Below are 17,310 nucleotides of genomic sequence, written 5' to 3'. Positions count from 1 at the left end.
AAAAAAAAAACACATTTCCCTTTTCTACAGATAAATTTTGATGTGCAATGTGCACCAGAAGATTGATAAATACAAATTGTGGAGCCTTCATATGACTCACACTTCTTTATTTAGGTGTCCACTGCAGCAGGGTAAGGAGGGTTGTGCATGTAAAATGGTCCCAGTGCCATTCAAGACCACCAGGGGGTGAAACATGTACGCGTGGTGGTGTTGCCACAATGTTTCGGGAAGGAGGGGAGTCTGTGCCGCTGTGAGGAGGCTTTTTGAATGGCAGACAGCTGGCAGCAGAGGAATCAACTAACCACAACAAGGATCACGTACTGGACGAAAAATAAACAATGGAGAAACAACAGAGAATCTTACGTGACAGGATTTTATGTACCTTTACTATTTTCCGTCTTATACAGTCAGAAACATTGGAATAAGTATGTTTTTTTTTTATTGTTACTACTAATATTTGTCGAAAACTAAGCCAATTATTTTTCTGCACTTCCTCTTGATAAAAAATTGTATTTAATACATTTGAAAAAGAATGATGCACACAAAAAGTTTTTTTTTTTTTTCTGAATAGCAGGATCTATTATTGGGGGATTGTTAATATGTATCATTAATTCTGATAGGTAGGAGGTCTGTTTAGTGCTGTTACTGTGGGTTAGGATGAGAAGAAAGCAATGAGTGCCAGGCTCAAAACCAACCTGAGTAAGCTCTGACTTAGGGAAGGAAATTGCTGCTGTTAGAATCGATTAGCTTCTCAAATTGGGGTGGGGGTTGGGAGGACACAAGAGACATTTAAAACAAAAGTTGGTACAGACGGCACACTGTTTAGACAGCCTTACCTTCCCTTTGCTACCTGACCTGGAGACCGCTTAGGAATACAAGTACAGTCACAGATTTATTAGGATTTATTTCATGTCTGGATAAAACTTGATTTAACCAGGCCGCTGGTCTGAGTGTTTGAATCCTATGTGTGATGGACTCTACAGGTCATAACCTGCATCTGGATGCTGACTTCTCTTTCAGGTTGGTTGTTCCTAATGAACCGACTGATGGAGTAGCATGGAGGTGCGCCGTTAAACACGGAGGGAGTGGTGACAATGAGTGGAAGTCCATCAGATGCCGGAGGAAAACCCGTGAGAGACCAATGCATTTGTGCGCGTGCTTGTGTGTTAGCTCTACGGGAATGTTTTGTAGCTGCAGGAGGGGTGGGGAGCACATGGTGTGACACATTTATGGGTTAGAGCTTTGGAAACTGTTTTCTGCCTAACCAAATACTTTTTTGCGCAATGGGTTACTTACAGAACTGAGAAATGGGAGCATCCATTTGGGCTGAAGCCCCCCCCTTGGAGTTTAGTTTCTGGACCTGAGTGGGTGGGACGGGCTTGTGGGACTGGCCAGTAGCACGGTACATGGCCTGGACCCACAGGATGCGGTCCTGCTCGTCGTCACTGGCAAAGATCACAGTGTCGCCCTCCTTCACGGCGTTGAAGAAAGCCCTGCCTCCATCCAAGCCTTTGAGATGTCAAAGAACATTAAAAATTTATAAAATACCTGTATGTTTGCTTGCAGTTTTATTCTTTTTTTTTTTCCCTGTGCATTCTTACCAGGCTGGGGGTCACTGTAGTCCACAGTATACCCATCCAGCTGCAGAAGCTCCTGTGGTTCGGATTTTTTCTCTCTGTAGCTGCACATGGCAAAGGTATACTGACTCACCTAGAGACAAAGTTAAAGAGCTCACATTAAGCAGACAGAAAACAGGTTAATTTTTAATTGCTGTTTACACGCTGGGTAACAACATCAAGAATGACTTTGACATTAACTATAACCAATTTATAAATCCAAAACTTAATTTTTTTTTTTTTGCAGTTTCATCATCTTATATTGCAAAAATTTTGAAAATCCAACTTGTAAAGCATTTATTTTTTTTGTCATCCCACAAAATCCTAAAATATAAATGTAAAAAATATATTTATAATTTTAATTTAGTTATATCAAAATGTCAAACAACTAAATATTGATCCATAACCTCCTGATTCCATGTGGTATAAATATGGCGTAACACAGAGGCCTATTTATTTTAGTGACTCCTCAAAAGGGCAGTGAACATGTCATTCAGGTTAGACAGAGGTGTGATGATGTTCACAATTCAAGATGTAGCTACAAAAAGAATACTATCTCTCCTAAACTTACCCAAATCTACATGCAGAGAAGTGATACATAGTAGATATACATCAATAACAAATAATAACAGCTTCAGTAATGACTATCAGGTTGACTAAACATCATCTTTTCAGAAAGGGCCCACCTGCACAAGCACAAAGAAACGTTTCTTCCAGCGTTTCCACACGTTCTTCCCAAAAGCCCACAGATACCTGCGGCAGCAGTAAACGTAGGTGATGACAGATCAGAAAACACTTAATGGTTAACATGAAGAAACTTTGAACAAGCCTTTTAACATGGACCTCTTATACAACAAGTCTGAATAGGAAAAAAAAAATGGATAGGGATAAAAAATTCGGTGAATTTGAATGTGCTGGCTCTGTCTACAAAATAAATAAATAAAATAAAACAAACATACACATAGGTAAACATATATATATATATATATATATATATATATATATATATATATATATACACACATATTATATATATATATATATATATATATATATATATATATATATATATATATATATATATATATATATATATATATATATATATATATATGTCACATGTCATCCACCAGGGGGAGATGTGTACTTCACAGTATTTTTCCACAGCACGTGAAAAGAAATGAGGCCAAGGAGCTGAGAAAGGTTGGAGTTTTACAGGAAAAGGCACAGAAAATTAAATCCTCATAAGAACATCCCTGTGTGTCTTATTTAGCTGCTGACTTTCTCTTACCCGCAGTGTTTCATGTTCTGTGGTTTGTCCATGCGTATAGCCAGCTTTATTTTAAGATCTTGGTCAGGGCAAGCCTTTGTCACAGTCATCTTATGGAGCTCTGACTGTTTGGGACTGTTAGGTGTTGGGTGGAGGACAACCTGCGTACAAAGACACCACAAATGGCAAAAATAAATAAATGAATAAATAAATAAAAAATTACTGATCTCTTATTTTCTGCTGGAAAGTCATTATTTTGTCTTTCTGTGCAGCATTCAGCAGCAACCGTTAGTCTTTGCAGAGGCTGGTGATTATGTGCGTTTGCCTCTAGTTAAATATTAAATTGCGATGCGGTGAAGCAACAGAAGAACACCGTTTCTCTCTGCCTTGAAGAAGAAGAAGAAGAAGAAGAAGAAAAAGAGAAGGCTTAATCTCTCTTTGCTGACTTAAAGAGCTTCGAGGAAGCCTGCTTTCCTGCCAACTCTCTTGCAGTGGGAGATCAAAGAACTCTATCTCAGACAAGGTCACTGTCACTACAGGGACATCTGAGGCGCCATTGGCCCAACGCATACCAGCAAAACTACCTCTCTTAGGTACCTGTCACTTTTAGGCATGAAAATACAAGGTAGTTTTAAACATTCCTGTTTCCCTTCATGACGTTTATATCAAATTGAGTCAGATGAGATTTAAATAAAAATACCTAAATTGAATCCAGAATTTTTCTTTAGTAGTAGCTGGATTTTACTTCATTACAAAAGGTGTTTCTTACTCAGAAGGAAACAATGTAGAGATGCACCAAGGTTTTAAAAAGGCATGGTTAAAGTTTTTTTAACCACAACTTTCTACGTCCCTATGGAGCATTAAGTAATGCTGTCCCTCCTCTACCTGTTGCTGAGCAATCTATCAATTGGCAGAAAAAAAATCTTATACATATGGATCATGAAGTGATGTGGTACTTCCCCTCCACCACTTGCTGCTGCTGTGCACTGCCAATCAGCTGGCTAAGAAAATGTTTCTATTGGTTACAAGAAAACCAAACAAAACTGCTTGGACAGGAGTTTTCCACAGCGAAATGAGGCATGTAGTAATACAGAGCTGCCCCTTCCCCTCAGCACAATGTGCTTATAAAAAGCTTAATGAAATATGAATTTGGCTGTTTGAAAATATTTCTGGCAGCGATAAACATGGACGGTTATGGCATCAGCACCATCTATCACCCGGGTTAAGTCAACACTGTTTTAAACTTACAACTGGCAATATAGATATAGAAAATCATTGACAAATTCGACTGCAGGCTCTACTTGTGGATACAAATTATCCAACTAAGTTACTATTTATGACTGTGTTTCTGTGTAATACCAAAAAAAAAAAAAAAAGCAGTTCTTAACCATCTGCATCCATGAGAATATTTTGGAAGTTGTATGAATAACACTCATCTTTCTGGTTGATAAATGTACTGAAAGCCTTTGTTGTCAGTTAGTGCATAAATAGCCTGTTATTGTGAAACCATGGTGTTTTTACTCAAGGTGGTCTGAGTCAACACCTAGTAGAGACATTGATAAATATGAAACTGTAATGTTTACCTTTCTCTAAAAAGCAATTGATAAGATACTTTAAGCGTACTGTTGCATGTGTGTTTTCATTTTTGGTTATCGCTGGCGTGATCCTTGATCTTCTGTAACTGCTAAAATTGTGAGTAAACAGAGGCTTTACCCTGCCCAGCTCTTTGTCTTCCAGCGCCAGCACGCCTGTACTCTCTGTAAACAGTTTCACCTTGACAGCAGGCAAAGGGTGTGTAGTGGTGAAGTCCCCCTGGGTTCCCCAGCTGAAAGACAAAACAGAAAACACTCAAGAGGTTATTTTCCATGACAGTGTAACACAGTGATCTCATCTGTTGAACAGTCAACAATGTCTCGTTGGAGCAATACGACTGTGTAATTTCTATTACGGTTGTATATTCATATATTTGTGTATGGATACAAAAAGGAAACTGTGGAAGGACAGGAAAGCAACTGAGAAATCCAGGTAATGTTTAAATTGCAATGCTCTGGGTGTTGAAGCTGCTGCCATCGAGCCGCAGAACCAGAGTACTGAGGTCTCACACTAATGCCTCAAGAACAGCTTTTACAAATGTTCTCTAATTCTGATCAATATGTCGCCCCTTTGAAGGACATGTGCAATACAACTGTAATTTTCAATTTATTTGTTCTTATTTATGGCTCTACTATTAATGCACTCCATTTTTTTTTTATCCCAGCATTTTTCTTTGCACCTTCTACGGGTCAATAGACTGATTTGTTGTACTGCTACACATTGTTTGTTGGTACAGTGAGGATGTATCAAACACTTTGAAAACACATCAGTAACAGTTCTGTTCATTGCTACTGGCTTTCACAAACAGTTACTACTCATGTTCTACTGTAAGGAAACAGTTATGTGACTCCATTAAATAACTTTAGCCAGCAGGTGGTTGCACACTATAATTTAGGTTTTGATCAGAAGTCATAATCTGTCATTGTTAATTTGTCAACTAATCCAAATGGGATTTGATTCACAGCCACTAAAATTGGGCTCTCATGTAAAATATTCATTTATTCAAATATATAACTCCGAAGACAAATAAGCTGAAGCAAAACAGGCAGTGAGTGGGTAACAAAAAATTGGGTAGGTATTGGGAAATTGACTCAAAACCCATGTGGATACATATTTGTTTGTTTTTTGTTCGCTATTTTGCTATTTTCTCTGAAAATTAGTAATCAATGCCATACTCTTAATGGCTTGGTTCAAAGCCTGCAACACAAGATCATTGTGTTTGTTGTGATTTCTTTTTTCACAAAAAAAAAAAACAGTTTTATTTTACTGGTTTTATCCACTAATTAAAATTTCCCTTTGATTTCCAAGATTTTAAGCAGATGAAGGGAGGAAGGCTAACAAGGGAAATATTAGGAAGTGCTGGTTGAGCTGCAAAACACAACTGTGACTTTTTTCAGTAACTGGGCGAAAGCAAAAACTGATTCAGAGCTGTTATTGGTGTTGATGCAAACATCGCCAATGAAATCCCCTTTTCAATCATAATTAACATCTTGAAAACTGATCATTCTTCAACTAAAATGACCCAACAATGTTCAATGTTTTGTTGAAAAAGTTTGCTTAAACCAAACTTTTTCTCCTATTTCTAAGCACTGGACCACACAGAACAATCAACTGTAGTAAAATGACTGCCTGTACCTTTTGGACCCGAAGGAAGGAAACTATGCAGATTTTAATAACAAAGTGTGCATAGAAAGAAAAATTGACAACATATTTTTGGCTCCAGGGGGACCTGAATGAAATCTGATAACCTATTTTATTAGAGTCGGTTGGAATAAACAGCATTTTAAAAATGAACAAAAGCAAAAAAACCATAACACAATACCTGAGGGATTATGGAGTAGTAACAAAGACATTTTCTAACAGACTAGCTCCTCAGAGCCACTAAGCACACAGAAATACACAGGGAACAAGGTGAAATATGCAGTACTGTAGGCACGAGGGCTTAAGTGACAAGATTTTATTTTTAAATATTCAATATTAAACTCTCAGTGCTGTAATTCTAAACTTTTGCAGCCTTCACAGTTTGATTAAATGCTTAAAATCATGCCATGTAAGGACAAATTAAGATTCTAACATGTTCATTTCTATCCAAAGAAAGGATTTTCCTCCCCTCAAAATTTTCCACAATCAACTGCTGCTGCTCTTGAAAACTAGAGAGGGAGCAGAGAGACGGCTGACAGACAGCGGGTAGTCAGTGGTGAGCTGTGTTGGTTTCACGTGCAAATATCGTTCTGGCATGAAGGTGACCTTGTCTCTAAATGGAAGGTCTAATAATGGACGTGACAGCAGTGCGTTCTTGGAGCTCCTCCTGCAAAACGGGTCAAATCCTCTGCATGCTAAATCTGCTCGCAGTTGTACTGTGTATACAAAAAAAAATAAAAATAAATCAACCCTTCCATCAAGTCATCAAAGTTCAATGTTAATTCATAACAGTAATTTGAATGTCAGCCTGAGTGCACGGTGGCTGAGCACGCTTAATTAATGTTTGTGAATAACCAGCAGCAGTCTGAAGGGTAACATCCATCTGGTGTGACTTCATTTGTGTGTATGCAAGTACATGTACGCTCTTTACATAGAAACACTCAACCCATCATACAGCCTGTCAAGTAACTGTCATTCAAAGTTTGCAACATTTACTTTCCAGAGCCTGAACCTTTAAATGCAGCGTAGATCCAAACTATTTTGCTACGTCTTTCAATTCAGTGATTTAAATTGGCGTAAAGTGGTTGTCTTAAGAGTGTACACTGTCTTTTCTCTTCCAGTTCCTGTCCTCATCGCTGTCTTAACCCTTCCTCAAAATCTGTCTCTTGTGTTATCAGGATCAATAGAAGACGTTTGGAGATAAAAATAGCGTATATTACTGTACATGAATATTTCATGGGTGGCTCTTTTACAGAGTGAGTTGTACGATTCTGGAATCTGAGATTAATGGAGAAGCTATTTTAAGGAGAGGATAGATTTATCTAAATTTGGACATTGCAGATGTGATGAATGAGGTCTGATGAGCTACATTAATAACCAGTACTGTGTCTTGCAAAACCTGTTCACATTTTATCACATCACATCCAGAACAACACAATAAAGTGCATAATTTTGATGTGAAAGGAGAATGATGAAAGATTTTCAAGCACTTTTACAAATCAAAATCTAAAAAAGTGTGCATTTTTATTTAGGCTCCTTTGATAATCTTAAATAAAATTGAATCCGGTTGCCTTTGGAAATTATCTTATTAAGACAAGTGCAGCTGTCCTTTGAGGGAATCCAAGGCTTGTTAGTGAACAAATAGGATCATAAAGACCAACGGAGAAAGCAGAAAGTTCAAGGAGGAAGGTGCGAAGCCAGTACACCTCTACACAATATTCCTAAGATTGGAGAAATGATTGATATCAAGCATAACTGCAAATCTATGAAGACCTGTCTATTCACCTAAGTTAACAGGTAGCATCATCATGCTCCCTCCTTAAATAATCTTTACAATTATACACAACTGTATGTGTCTTTTTATTTTATTCTTTTTCACACACATTTCCAGTTAAACAGATAGAAATCTGTGATTATATTGTGACAAAAGGGGAAAACGTAAAAATAATTGGAATACTTTTCCAATGTTGGACAGAGCTAAATAATCAATTTCCACTTCCTGATTAAAAATGACCCAGTTGAAATAGTTTGGTTCAGATAGAAAATCTCAGAAATTATAACAGGTTGAGCAAATCAGGGTCATTAAAGGGCTGTCTCTAAATATTTAGAAATTCCCACCTAAAACAACATTGTTAGTACCAGCATAATTAGGGTAAAATTTGATTATGTCAGTTACACCAGATTAACAGATTTAAAGGAAATTAATAAAAAAATAAAGTTTTGTACCAGTGCACAGTCCAATTTCTTTTAAATGTCGTAATTTACATGCAAAGTGCTTCTGAGAGGAAATGAGGCATCTGAGAGCCCCTGAAGAGCGCTGGGAATGTATCGCTGCAAGCTGAGAAACCACTGAGATGTGGGAGAGTTTTGCAGCAGAGGCTTACTTTAAGTTTTAAGTGCATCTTAAAAGTCAATTAATTTAGATAAGATTCTTCTAGGATCTTATTCACAAAACTGCGAATGGTTTATTGAAAGAAAACAGCAATAGTCAGCAATTTAATTAGTTTTATCTTCCATGTAAATGGAGTTTGTTTTCTGCCCTAGCAAACGGCTGCGAGTCTTGAAATGTAATATAAATAACGGACTGTGTATTTCACAAACATCGTTGTTTGTTAAATGCCGGTGGTAAACAGACATCCGTGTGTGCACACTCACGTTGGCTTGGACGCCTCTGCTTGGTCGGTCTGGAGCTTCTCGCCTCCCTCCACCTCCATGGTGCAGTAAACGATCCTGTTTGGAGCCAGAGACTTCAGCCCCACCACTTCCATGATCACCACCTGGGAAGCAGAGCAGCCTTAGAGAAGATCGTCGAGAAGTGACTCATCTCTTTAGAGAGGTCAGAGAGCAAGAGAGTCAAAAGCAGAGGAGCGGGCAGAAAATCCATCCAGAAATACTACTAGAGCAACAATGAGTGTTTACACTTACAGCTTCTGTCTTCGCTGTGCAATAGATTCTGGGTGATTTTCCACTGAAGTAGACTGTGAAAACTGCAGCTACCCTCGATGGAGCCTGCAACTCCCAATCCTCAAAACTGCTTGCAGACATAATCTGCCACATAAAGTCTTATACCTCCTCTTTATAAGCTCAGTGCCTACATCGTAGCTCATCACTTAATGTCCTTGAGTTTTTGTAAATGAAAATAGCAATAAAAATTAAAAGCAAAAAAAACAAAAAAAAAAAACATTTTATATATTTCTGATGACTTCATTTAATCTATTGTGTTTGTCACTCAAGAAAGGCAAATTGCGACCTGATGTAAGTTGCGCACTTTGTGAATCCACTGTAGAATCCAAGCAAATAGCTCGTGCAAGGCAGCAGCAAAAATAAAATGTTGGATTGCTTTGTGAATTTCCTCCATGTTGGCATTAAAAGATGGGTTGACAGCTACACAATATGTACTCTGTAACACATACAGAGCAGGTCTGCTGCTATGTGCGTTTCATCACAGGTGAGACCCTCGATTGTTCCTCATGGAGCTTTGCTTAGATGTCTGAGTAGTGCAAGATGTGGGCTGTAAGTAACATTGCCCCAGGTCGGCCTGAAGGTTTTCAGCTGTCTTACACAGCTCTCCAACTTGGATCAAAACTTCGGTAGATTTCGCTCACACAGTTTCTTGTCTCTGAAAAATCTTTGGATGCATCCGGAAAGAAACTCCGTGATAGAAAAGTTCCTGAAAACATCCACATTGCTGAAACTTGAATGCTTTTGCATGTGAGATTCAAGAAATTACTGAATACATCTCTCAAGTTCTAGCACAGAAATATTCAATGAATATTAAAAAAGACTGTTTCTCAGAAAACAGTTATTATCCTGACTCACTTATCAAGAATGAAATCTCAGGTTGTGTTTTAATTTAGATTTTCTTCTCAAAATGTTCAATTTTGCCAAATTTCTGCAATGATTTAATGTTGATTTCACAACAGGGGAATGCATCGGACACATTTTGTCAATTTTTTGTGCATCAATTAACAGCTTTAACATACATTGGACTAATTTTGGTCAAGTCACACCAAGAAAACCATTTATAGGGTAATAATATATTTTTTATGTGCATCTTATAACCAGCTAGGTCTTAAGCCCAGCATGATGGTTTTACACCCATAATTATTGAATACCTGCTTTTGTCATTTATAAATCAAATAGATGTCGGCACAAACCTGTCCACCAAATTTGGCAGGTGTTGTGAGGTATAATGTTTTCTTTCATGTTGTTAATGCATATTTCTTCCAACATTGTATGGAAGTAAGTCTGAGGCCATTATGAACTCACCGACTTTGAAATAGCACTGCATCATAAGGAAGAGAGGTGTGATTGCTCTCTGTTCTGTGGTGATAACTCATCTGAGACAAGCTGATAACAAGATGAGTCACATTTCCCATTAAGGAGCAGGTAAATAGGTTTTTATGCACACGTGTGTGCGTCAGTCTGTTCTTCACACAGCGTCTGCTGGACCGTCTGAACAGGTGTGCTGTCTGTTTCTATTCTTAGCGCGGAGCAGGGAAGTGTTTCTCCTCGGTTTTGATTTCTAGTCCCGCTGAGGCAGACGTAGATTTGCACAAGGCGTGAACATCTTAAAGGGGTAATATTTGTAGCACTTGGCTAAAGCTGGTAAACCAAAATATGTATTACCTCCAAAGTAAAAGAGAGAACCACATCAGACTTGGAGAGAGTGTTCTCGTCCTCCTGGCCCATATCGATGATCGAGGTGTTGTGGCCTCGCTTCAACTTCTGGAGCTTAAACTCTCCACCTTTGGACACAGGCATGCTTTCCAAGTTGGCCATAAGCTGATTCACGGAGGACTTGAGCTCCTCGATGTACATGGCCTCCATCTCTTTGGACACAAATTTAGGGAACTTGCCGCCCTGTTGGGGAGAACAAGAAAGAATCAGATATTTCTAAGACAGCTTGAAATCAAAAGCCTGACAATTTAAAGCTTCTTAAGACCAGGTCGTATAATTTCACTTCACAATGACATAACACAAATTACCCTTCACAATCATCCACATCTACTGAAGTATAGAACACTCTTTCATTCATTTTCCTTATTTGTGGCCTGAAGCTCACACCATGGTGCCCATACTAGTGACACCATATTTCTGAAATATTAACTATATAACAAAGCATATTAAAACCAATCTGAGTGCTCCCTGTAGAGTCTGACTCACCCTGGCAATCTGGTCTGCCATCTGAAGACGACCATCAAGCTCTCTTCTGATCTGTGCAGCCTGCTCGTCCAGATTGTCCAGCTATTGATAAAAAAAGAGGAAGAGGTCATTCGGGTCATTTTAAGGAGAATGAGATACTTTCTAAGCCCAAGGCTCAAAATCAAGGAGCTTTATTTACACAGAAATAATGTCTGTGTCAAATATGAAATAAAATCCTTATCTATCTATCCACACATTGATATAAAAATGTATTCATTTTTGACTGAAAACAAAAGTGTATGTATTAAAATATGCACATAAACTTTTAGCTTCTTGCACAAGGATCATACAACGTTGTGTAGCAACAATATTTTAATAAGATACTGCCTAAATTGATTTGCTTCACAGTGACATTGTAGAAGTGCTTTTGTACCAAATTAATTCAAACTGTCCGGTAAAATATTGTGCACAAATGGACAAACCTAAAAGGTCCCACCATTGTTACAGGCTCAATACAGCAGATTTAAGGCAGATTTATTTTCTCTTCGCTGTTACAATCCACAGTTGGCTATACACTTTGGAGATGAAACTGAAGTAGTGTCAGAATTACTTGAGGCAGCTTTCTAGTATTGAATCACAAGTCCACAAAGACCTAAAGACCTAATCTTGTATACACAATTTGAGCTTGTGTGGGACTTGGGGGGCTGAGGGGGGAGGTGTATTCCATACTCAAATCCACATTGATGCATCCCCAAATCAGCAAGAACACGATCCTGCACACAATTTCCCTACGCTGCTCGCATTTCAAGAATAAGGATCAAAGTTCCATCTTATACAATAATACACGTCTGCAACCTTGAAACCCATTTTTTCTTTTTAAGTTGTTGAGCACTTACTATTAATCATTATTGTTTTTTCTTTGAGGCAAAATTGTATGCCGAGCAGAATAGAGTTATAATGGCTTTATAGAAACTGAATTACAGAAAATAAGATTAGCAGTTTTTTTAGACTTCAGAATAAAAAACCGAGAGGATCAGTGAATCTCAGTGAATGTACAATGGTCTTTGGGAGCTTTTGAATGTTTAATGACGTAACCTTGATGTGGGCAATGTCTCCATAACCTCACTCATGTTTCCAGCTGCAGCTGCCGGCGCCGGAATAAATTGAAGGAACTTCTGAACTCGTACAAGAGAAATAAGCCCTTCATCAAAAAAGCAATTAGTTCATACATGAGTAACTCAATAGTTTTCCCCTCTTCATATTCAGTGTATCGCCTTTTTTCCTTCCAGCAGCTGTGCAAATGATTCTGAATCACTTATTCATGTGCTAGTTCATTATTCAAAGAAATCTTTCTGTTAGTACATCTGTAAAAATAAGTTCTTTGTTTATGATGTTTATAACAACCAGGGTTTTTTTTTTTTTAACGCAAGAAAGGTAATGAAAACAGTCATCATAAAACAATCTAATTTTGTTCACAATTATTTTATTTTTTTAATTCAGAATAGTGTTTTATTATTTCACATTCCTCTTTCTTTTTCCAACACACCAAACAGGGACTTGGGTAAATTATTTAAATAAAGGCTTTTTTTGCAAACAAGAACAACACTGTCCTTAAACGAATTCAATACAACACGCATATAGATTTGTACAATGCTGTGATTTTTTTGATTAACTTTTTTAGACATCCATCCAACCATTATCTTATCCCTAGTGGAAAAGCTTGCCATCTACACAGCATTTGGATAAGATTTGTCTTGTTTAAACTTCAAACCTTACTTATTTGATGTTCTTCTGCCTCAGGGCTCCAGAAAGCATACTGTAGCATCTTATTAGATGCTTCAGTATGACAAAGGTTTAAAGATGTCTCAAATGAATTTGAAATAAGCCAGCCAACTGGAAAATAGTCTACAAATGGAGGACCTTTATAACAATGCCAATCTGCCCAAACCTGGCAGCCCAAGAAAGTTCTCCCTGAAAGCAGACCATAGCATGTTAAAAACCCTATAAAAACCCAAAAATGTCATCATGGGACCTACAGTGAACTCTTTTGGCTGTTTATATGAAAGTGCATGCCTTCATAATAAGAAAGAAACCTTATGAATGTCACTTAGTGTAAAATGTTCAAATAGGAAAAGCTTCTTCTTTTAATCAGAGAGAAGTTTGCCATAGAGAAAGTAGACAGCAAAAGAGATTTCTGGACTGATGTTCATGTACAGAATAGTCTGTACTAAATAATCTGGCTATCAGAACATAAGACAATGTTTGGCATAAACCAAATACAGTATTCCAGCAAAAGAATCTCCTATAAATTATGAAGCATCGAGGTGGAAGTGTTGTGGTTTGGGGATGCTTTGCTGCAGCAAGACCTACCAGTTTACCATCATAAAATCAACTCACAACGGTAACACAAATCAGAGGGTGGTGAAGTAAAATCAGAGAGCAATTGTAGAAAAACTTAAGCAAACCTAGAACTGTAACCTGTAACATCAGTGACATGGCCGATACTTGTACACCGGTATCTAGTCCACAAGACTAGAAAGCTAAGCTGCCACACACTGGCACCACCACAGAGGGGGGTTTGAACCAAAAACCAGACGAGCTCCGACCACCTGAGGCACCTCACAGAGAGCAGTCAATCCAGACATTTTACTCAAATGAGAAGAATGATTTCTCATAGTACTACTCAAGTAAAAGTAAAACATACACTGGAGCAAAATTATTCCTAACAGTATATTTCTTTCAAAAAGTTACTAAATGTAATTGAACAAATGTGACTTGTTACTACCACCTCTCTGTCTGCTGCAACTGCAGTGAATGGTGCAGAAATGCCTCTTGGCAAAAATGTTATTTTCCCACAGGTTTTGATTTTGTTATTTTTAATATGACAAGGAAATCCAATCAAAATGTAATCTCACATCTGTTTTTTTTTTGTAACACCAAGAAGAAAGATAGTTTGTATTTTAATTGTTAATGTGTATCTTAAAATGAAAATCAAGAACTGTTCCATTTTTGGTTTTCATAGCTGGCTTCTGAGAAGAAAATACAACTATCAAGCATTCATGGATTCAAAATGTCTGCAAGCTCTTTAATAAAGACTTTGTAACTTTATATTCCATTTAAACCTTCAGATTTAAATGCTTCAATCAAACTGGTCTTGTTACCAGAAGAAAAAAAAAATACTAGTTGCAGGGTTTTCGTTTTCTTTCTTTTTTTTTTCCAGCTGGCATTTTAACAGTGGCAACCTGGCCTTTTGCAACTAATGATTTAATGGCTTAAAAGGGTCCATTATAAAATTCATAGTGACTGGAATTACTGTCATCAAAATCACTGAAAAGCGACGGTCAAGGTAAATATGATGTGCAGTCTTAAAGACTCTCGCAGAGATTAGCGGTTATGAAAAATAGTGGAGCACGACTACAAAAAGGCCAATTCAGTTTCTTTCCAACCGACTGCAATCACAGAAGCACGATGTGGCATCGCACATGAAAAGATCGAAATCAAAAGCGATTTCCGCCTTGGTGCATAGAAAATATGTTGCCATCACCGCAGGCAATCTGAATGAACCACATAACTTTTCTGGGGTTTATTTGTGGAAGTGTCAAGTGTTTTGAACTTTCCCTTTTCCTAGTGGTTTCAATGACAAATATAAGAAAAGCTTTGACTTCAATCGGATTTGTGTTGAAGTCAGTGTTTATTAGATTTCTGCTACTTAAAATGATCTTCTGTGGCACAAAGTGTACAGATTTTTAGTTTAAAATCTTCCCTTTGAAATTGAAAAGTACTTTTCTTCACATCAACAATGAAAAAGTGTTTTAGATTAGCTGACACAATGAACTAGTGGATGCCTGATGTCGGTGTTTTGCTCTCCACTTCTCTATGCTTCGTATTTCTTCTGTTGTTCTCTCAGCCAAAACATCTCATTCCTGTCATATTTGATGCTGTGAGTCACCAGTCACCAGCATGTTCTGTGTGAGATGATTAGGACAAATCTCCACCACAGTTACACTTAAGGAGACATGAACCATTTCAGAGAGCAGCACGGTCTGAGTTCACACTAAAAAATAAATCGTGGCTTGTGCTGAAATTGGGAAATCATTTATGTCTTTTGTTTTGCTATATTACCTGTAAAGCAGCCAAAAAATGATTTTTCACAGGGTACATGCAAAACAGAAATTCTATCCTGATAGGGACGGTGATGACTTTTTTAAGTGTAATGGTGTTTATTGATTAAATTCTTTCTCGAATGAAAGAACATAAATAATACAGGATAACTTAAACCTTTTTCTGTGCTTTTAAATTTCTAGGACCGTCAGCAAAGTTTGACAAAGGCCACTTTATGGCCATTCTATACCAACATGACTGTGGACAAATGCACAAAACAAAGTTCCATAAAGACACGGATGACTGAGTTTGGCATGGGGAAAACATGACTAGCCTGCAGAGAGAGCTGACCTCTACATATCACACATTTTTGAAGCTTTTTTTGTAAATATATAATGAATTGCTACTTTGAAATGTTTCATTGGCATAAAAGCCCAAATAAAAACTTTGATACTCACAGGCTTTGCCCCCATGCGGAAGTAGAGCAAACCTCAGACAAACAGTGTTATAATGGCAAAGGTAGTGGAACTCAATGCATGTCTTACCCAAGACATTTTTGCCTTATAAGCCAAAGACACAGACAAGAAAATTCTCCAACAAGTCCTACATCAGGTCTGTAAAGTTGTTTGCGAAAAACAACAGAGAAGTCAAAGTTTAAACGGGCTTATGAAAATCTGCCTTCCGGAAAATGCTTAAAGATATTAGCGTAAAAATGTTGCTTAAATGTAAATACCACAGTTACTACAGCCTATGTTATCATGCTGCCATAGAAATGCCATTGGAATTTACACACATAAAATCAAGTATGACTACAGGTATTGATAGCTTTGATTTGACTGTCAGTACCTGTTGTTATGACAAAAAATGGGATGTTTACTACCAGTTACCTTTGGGCAGGCGAAAATGTGGTAGTTGCTGTTAAAGTTTCATTCAATTGGACATGAGGTTGGCTGCAGGCTTTGATCCATTTCTTGCGTTATTCCAGACTCTGTTTGGGTTTTGGAAATGTAATAATTTGTATTCCGCCCTGGACATGCCCTGGATAATTGCATGTTTCCTATTGACTTCCTATTTTCTTCAAAACCTTCATGACCGCAGCGCTTTAGCAATGTCGAACCCCGGCTAAGGGGCGTGTACTTCAGGACAAATAGCGACCGCCGACTGGTCTGTTGCTGGCAAACTCTAGAATGATTGACAGATGGCATCATGTCAAAAGCTTTACGGTTTCATTTTATCTAACAGGTATATGAAGGGAACCGCCAGCCTCCTCACAACAATTGAAGGACAATATCTAAGATTCCTTTGCAGAATAATGCATTCGAGTCCCATACAAAACACATAAAATAGTTTCTCTATTCTAAGCAACAAGTTAGGGGCAGCTGCTTAGCATACAGGGTGCCAACTCTCCACCGACTGCAATAGAATAAAAGCTACGGTAAATATGTTCAAGGTGCAACTTCCAGATAGTTTTTGATTTGTTTTTTATCTTGTGTTTTTGCATCTTTTCTGATGTCATCTAGGGCAACTGTCCAAAAACCCTAACCCTGTCCACTGACCTCTGGATTTCATCTATATGAACGAAATAGTTCATATAGTTTGTGATAATAAAAAAAAGGATATAACCCAAACTTAGAAACAACTGAAAATAATTTTTAAAAAAAAACTTCTTGCATTGTTGCTGCAGCTTAGCACCTGATTCTATTTTGAATGCAATGTACTCTAAACTCCTCTGGCCTCCTGCTGGGGGGAAACATGCCAGAACTGACCTCCCTCAGCCTCTGGGTACTTCACCTATTCCTATTACATTAACGGGCCTTGTCTCTCAACCTTTACCATATTGATTTTCTGCCCATTCCAGCAATCCCTCTTAAGAGAGAACAAGCCAAAGTGCACATACAGTCAGGGGAGGAGTACAGTATGTTACAAACACAAGGGGAAAAAAGA

The 17,310-nt window shown here is 37.8% G+C and overlaps 2 protein-coding genes across 2 annotated transcripts in view; both read right to left on the bottom strand.

Annotated features, from left to right (window-relative positions):
• Positions 1 to 2,455, bottom strand: part of cadpsb (Ca2+-dependent activator protein for secretion b) — a 46,133-nt gene extending 43,678 nt beyond the window's left edge. Inside the window, exons 1-4 of the mRNA XM_088005983.1 lie at positions 2,442 to 2,455; positions 2,303 to 2,369; positions 1,602 to 1,710; positions 1,297 to 1,509 (exon numbers count right to left, since the gene is read on the bottom strand). Coding sequence (XP_087862109.1) covers positions 1,297 to 1,509; positions 1,602 to 1,710; positions 2,303 to 2,369; positions 2,442 to 2,455 — 403 coding nt within the window. The remainder of the gene's footprint in view (positions 1 to 1,296; positions 1,510 to 1,601; positions 1,711 to 2,302; positions 2,370 to 2,441) is intronic.
• A 353-nt stretch (positions 2,456 to 2,808) lies between these two features.
• Positions 2,809 to 9,849, bottom strand: LOC148159685 (calcium-dependent secretion activator 1-like). The gene is made up of 3 exons (XM_088005665.1): positions 8,776 to 9,849; positions 4,600 to 4,711; positions 2,809 to 3,047 (listed from the first exon to the last, which is right to left on the bottom strand). Exons 1-3 carry the CDS (start codon positions 8,886 to 8,888, stop codon positions 2,904 to 2,906), a joined length of 369 nt encoding a protein of 122 aa, XP_087861791.1. The 5' UTR covers positions 8,889 to 9,849; the 3' UTR covers positions 2,809 to 2,903.
• Positions 9,850 to 17,310: the final 7,461 nt, after the last annotated feature.

Source organism: Poecilia mexicana, unplaced genomic scaffold (assembly GCF_051168715.1).
Source record: "Poecilia mexicana isolate PSO_F unplaced genomic scaffold, ASM5116871v1 scaffold_5, whole genome shotgun sequence".
NCBI classification, from domain to species: domain Eukaryota; kingdom Metazoa; phylum Chordata; class Actinopteri; order Cyprinodontiformes; family Poeciliidae; genus Poecilia; species Poecilia mexicana.
Note: the sequence above shows the minus strand (reverse complement) of the source record. Positions and strands in the feature narration are given on the sequence as shown.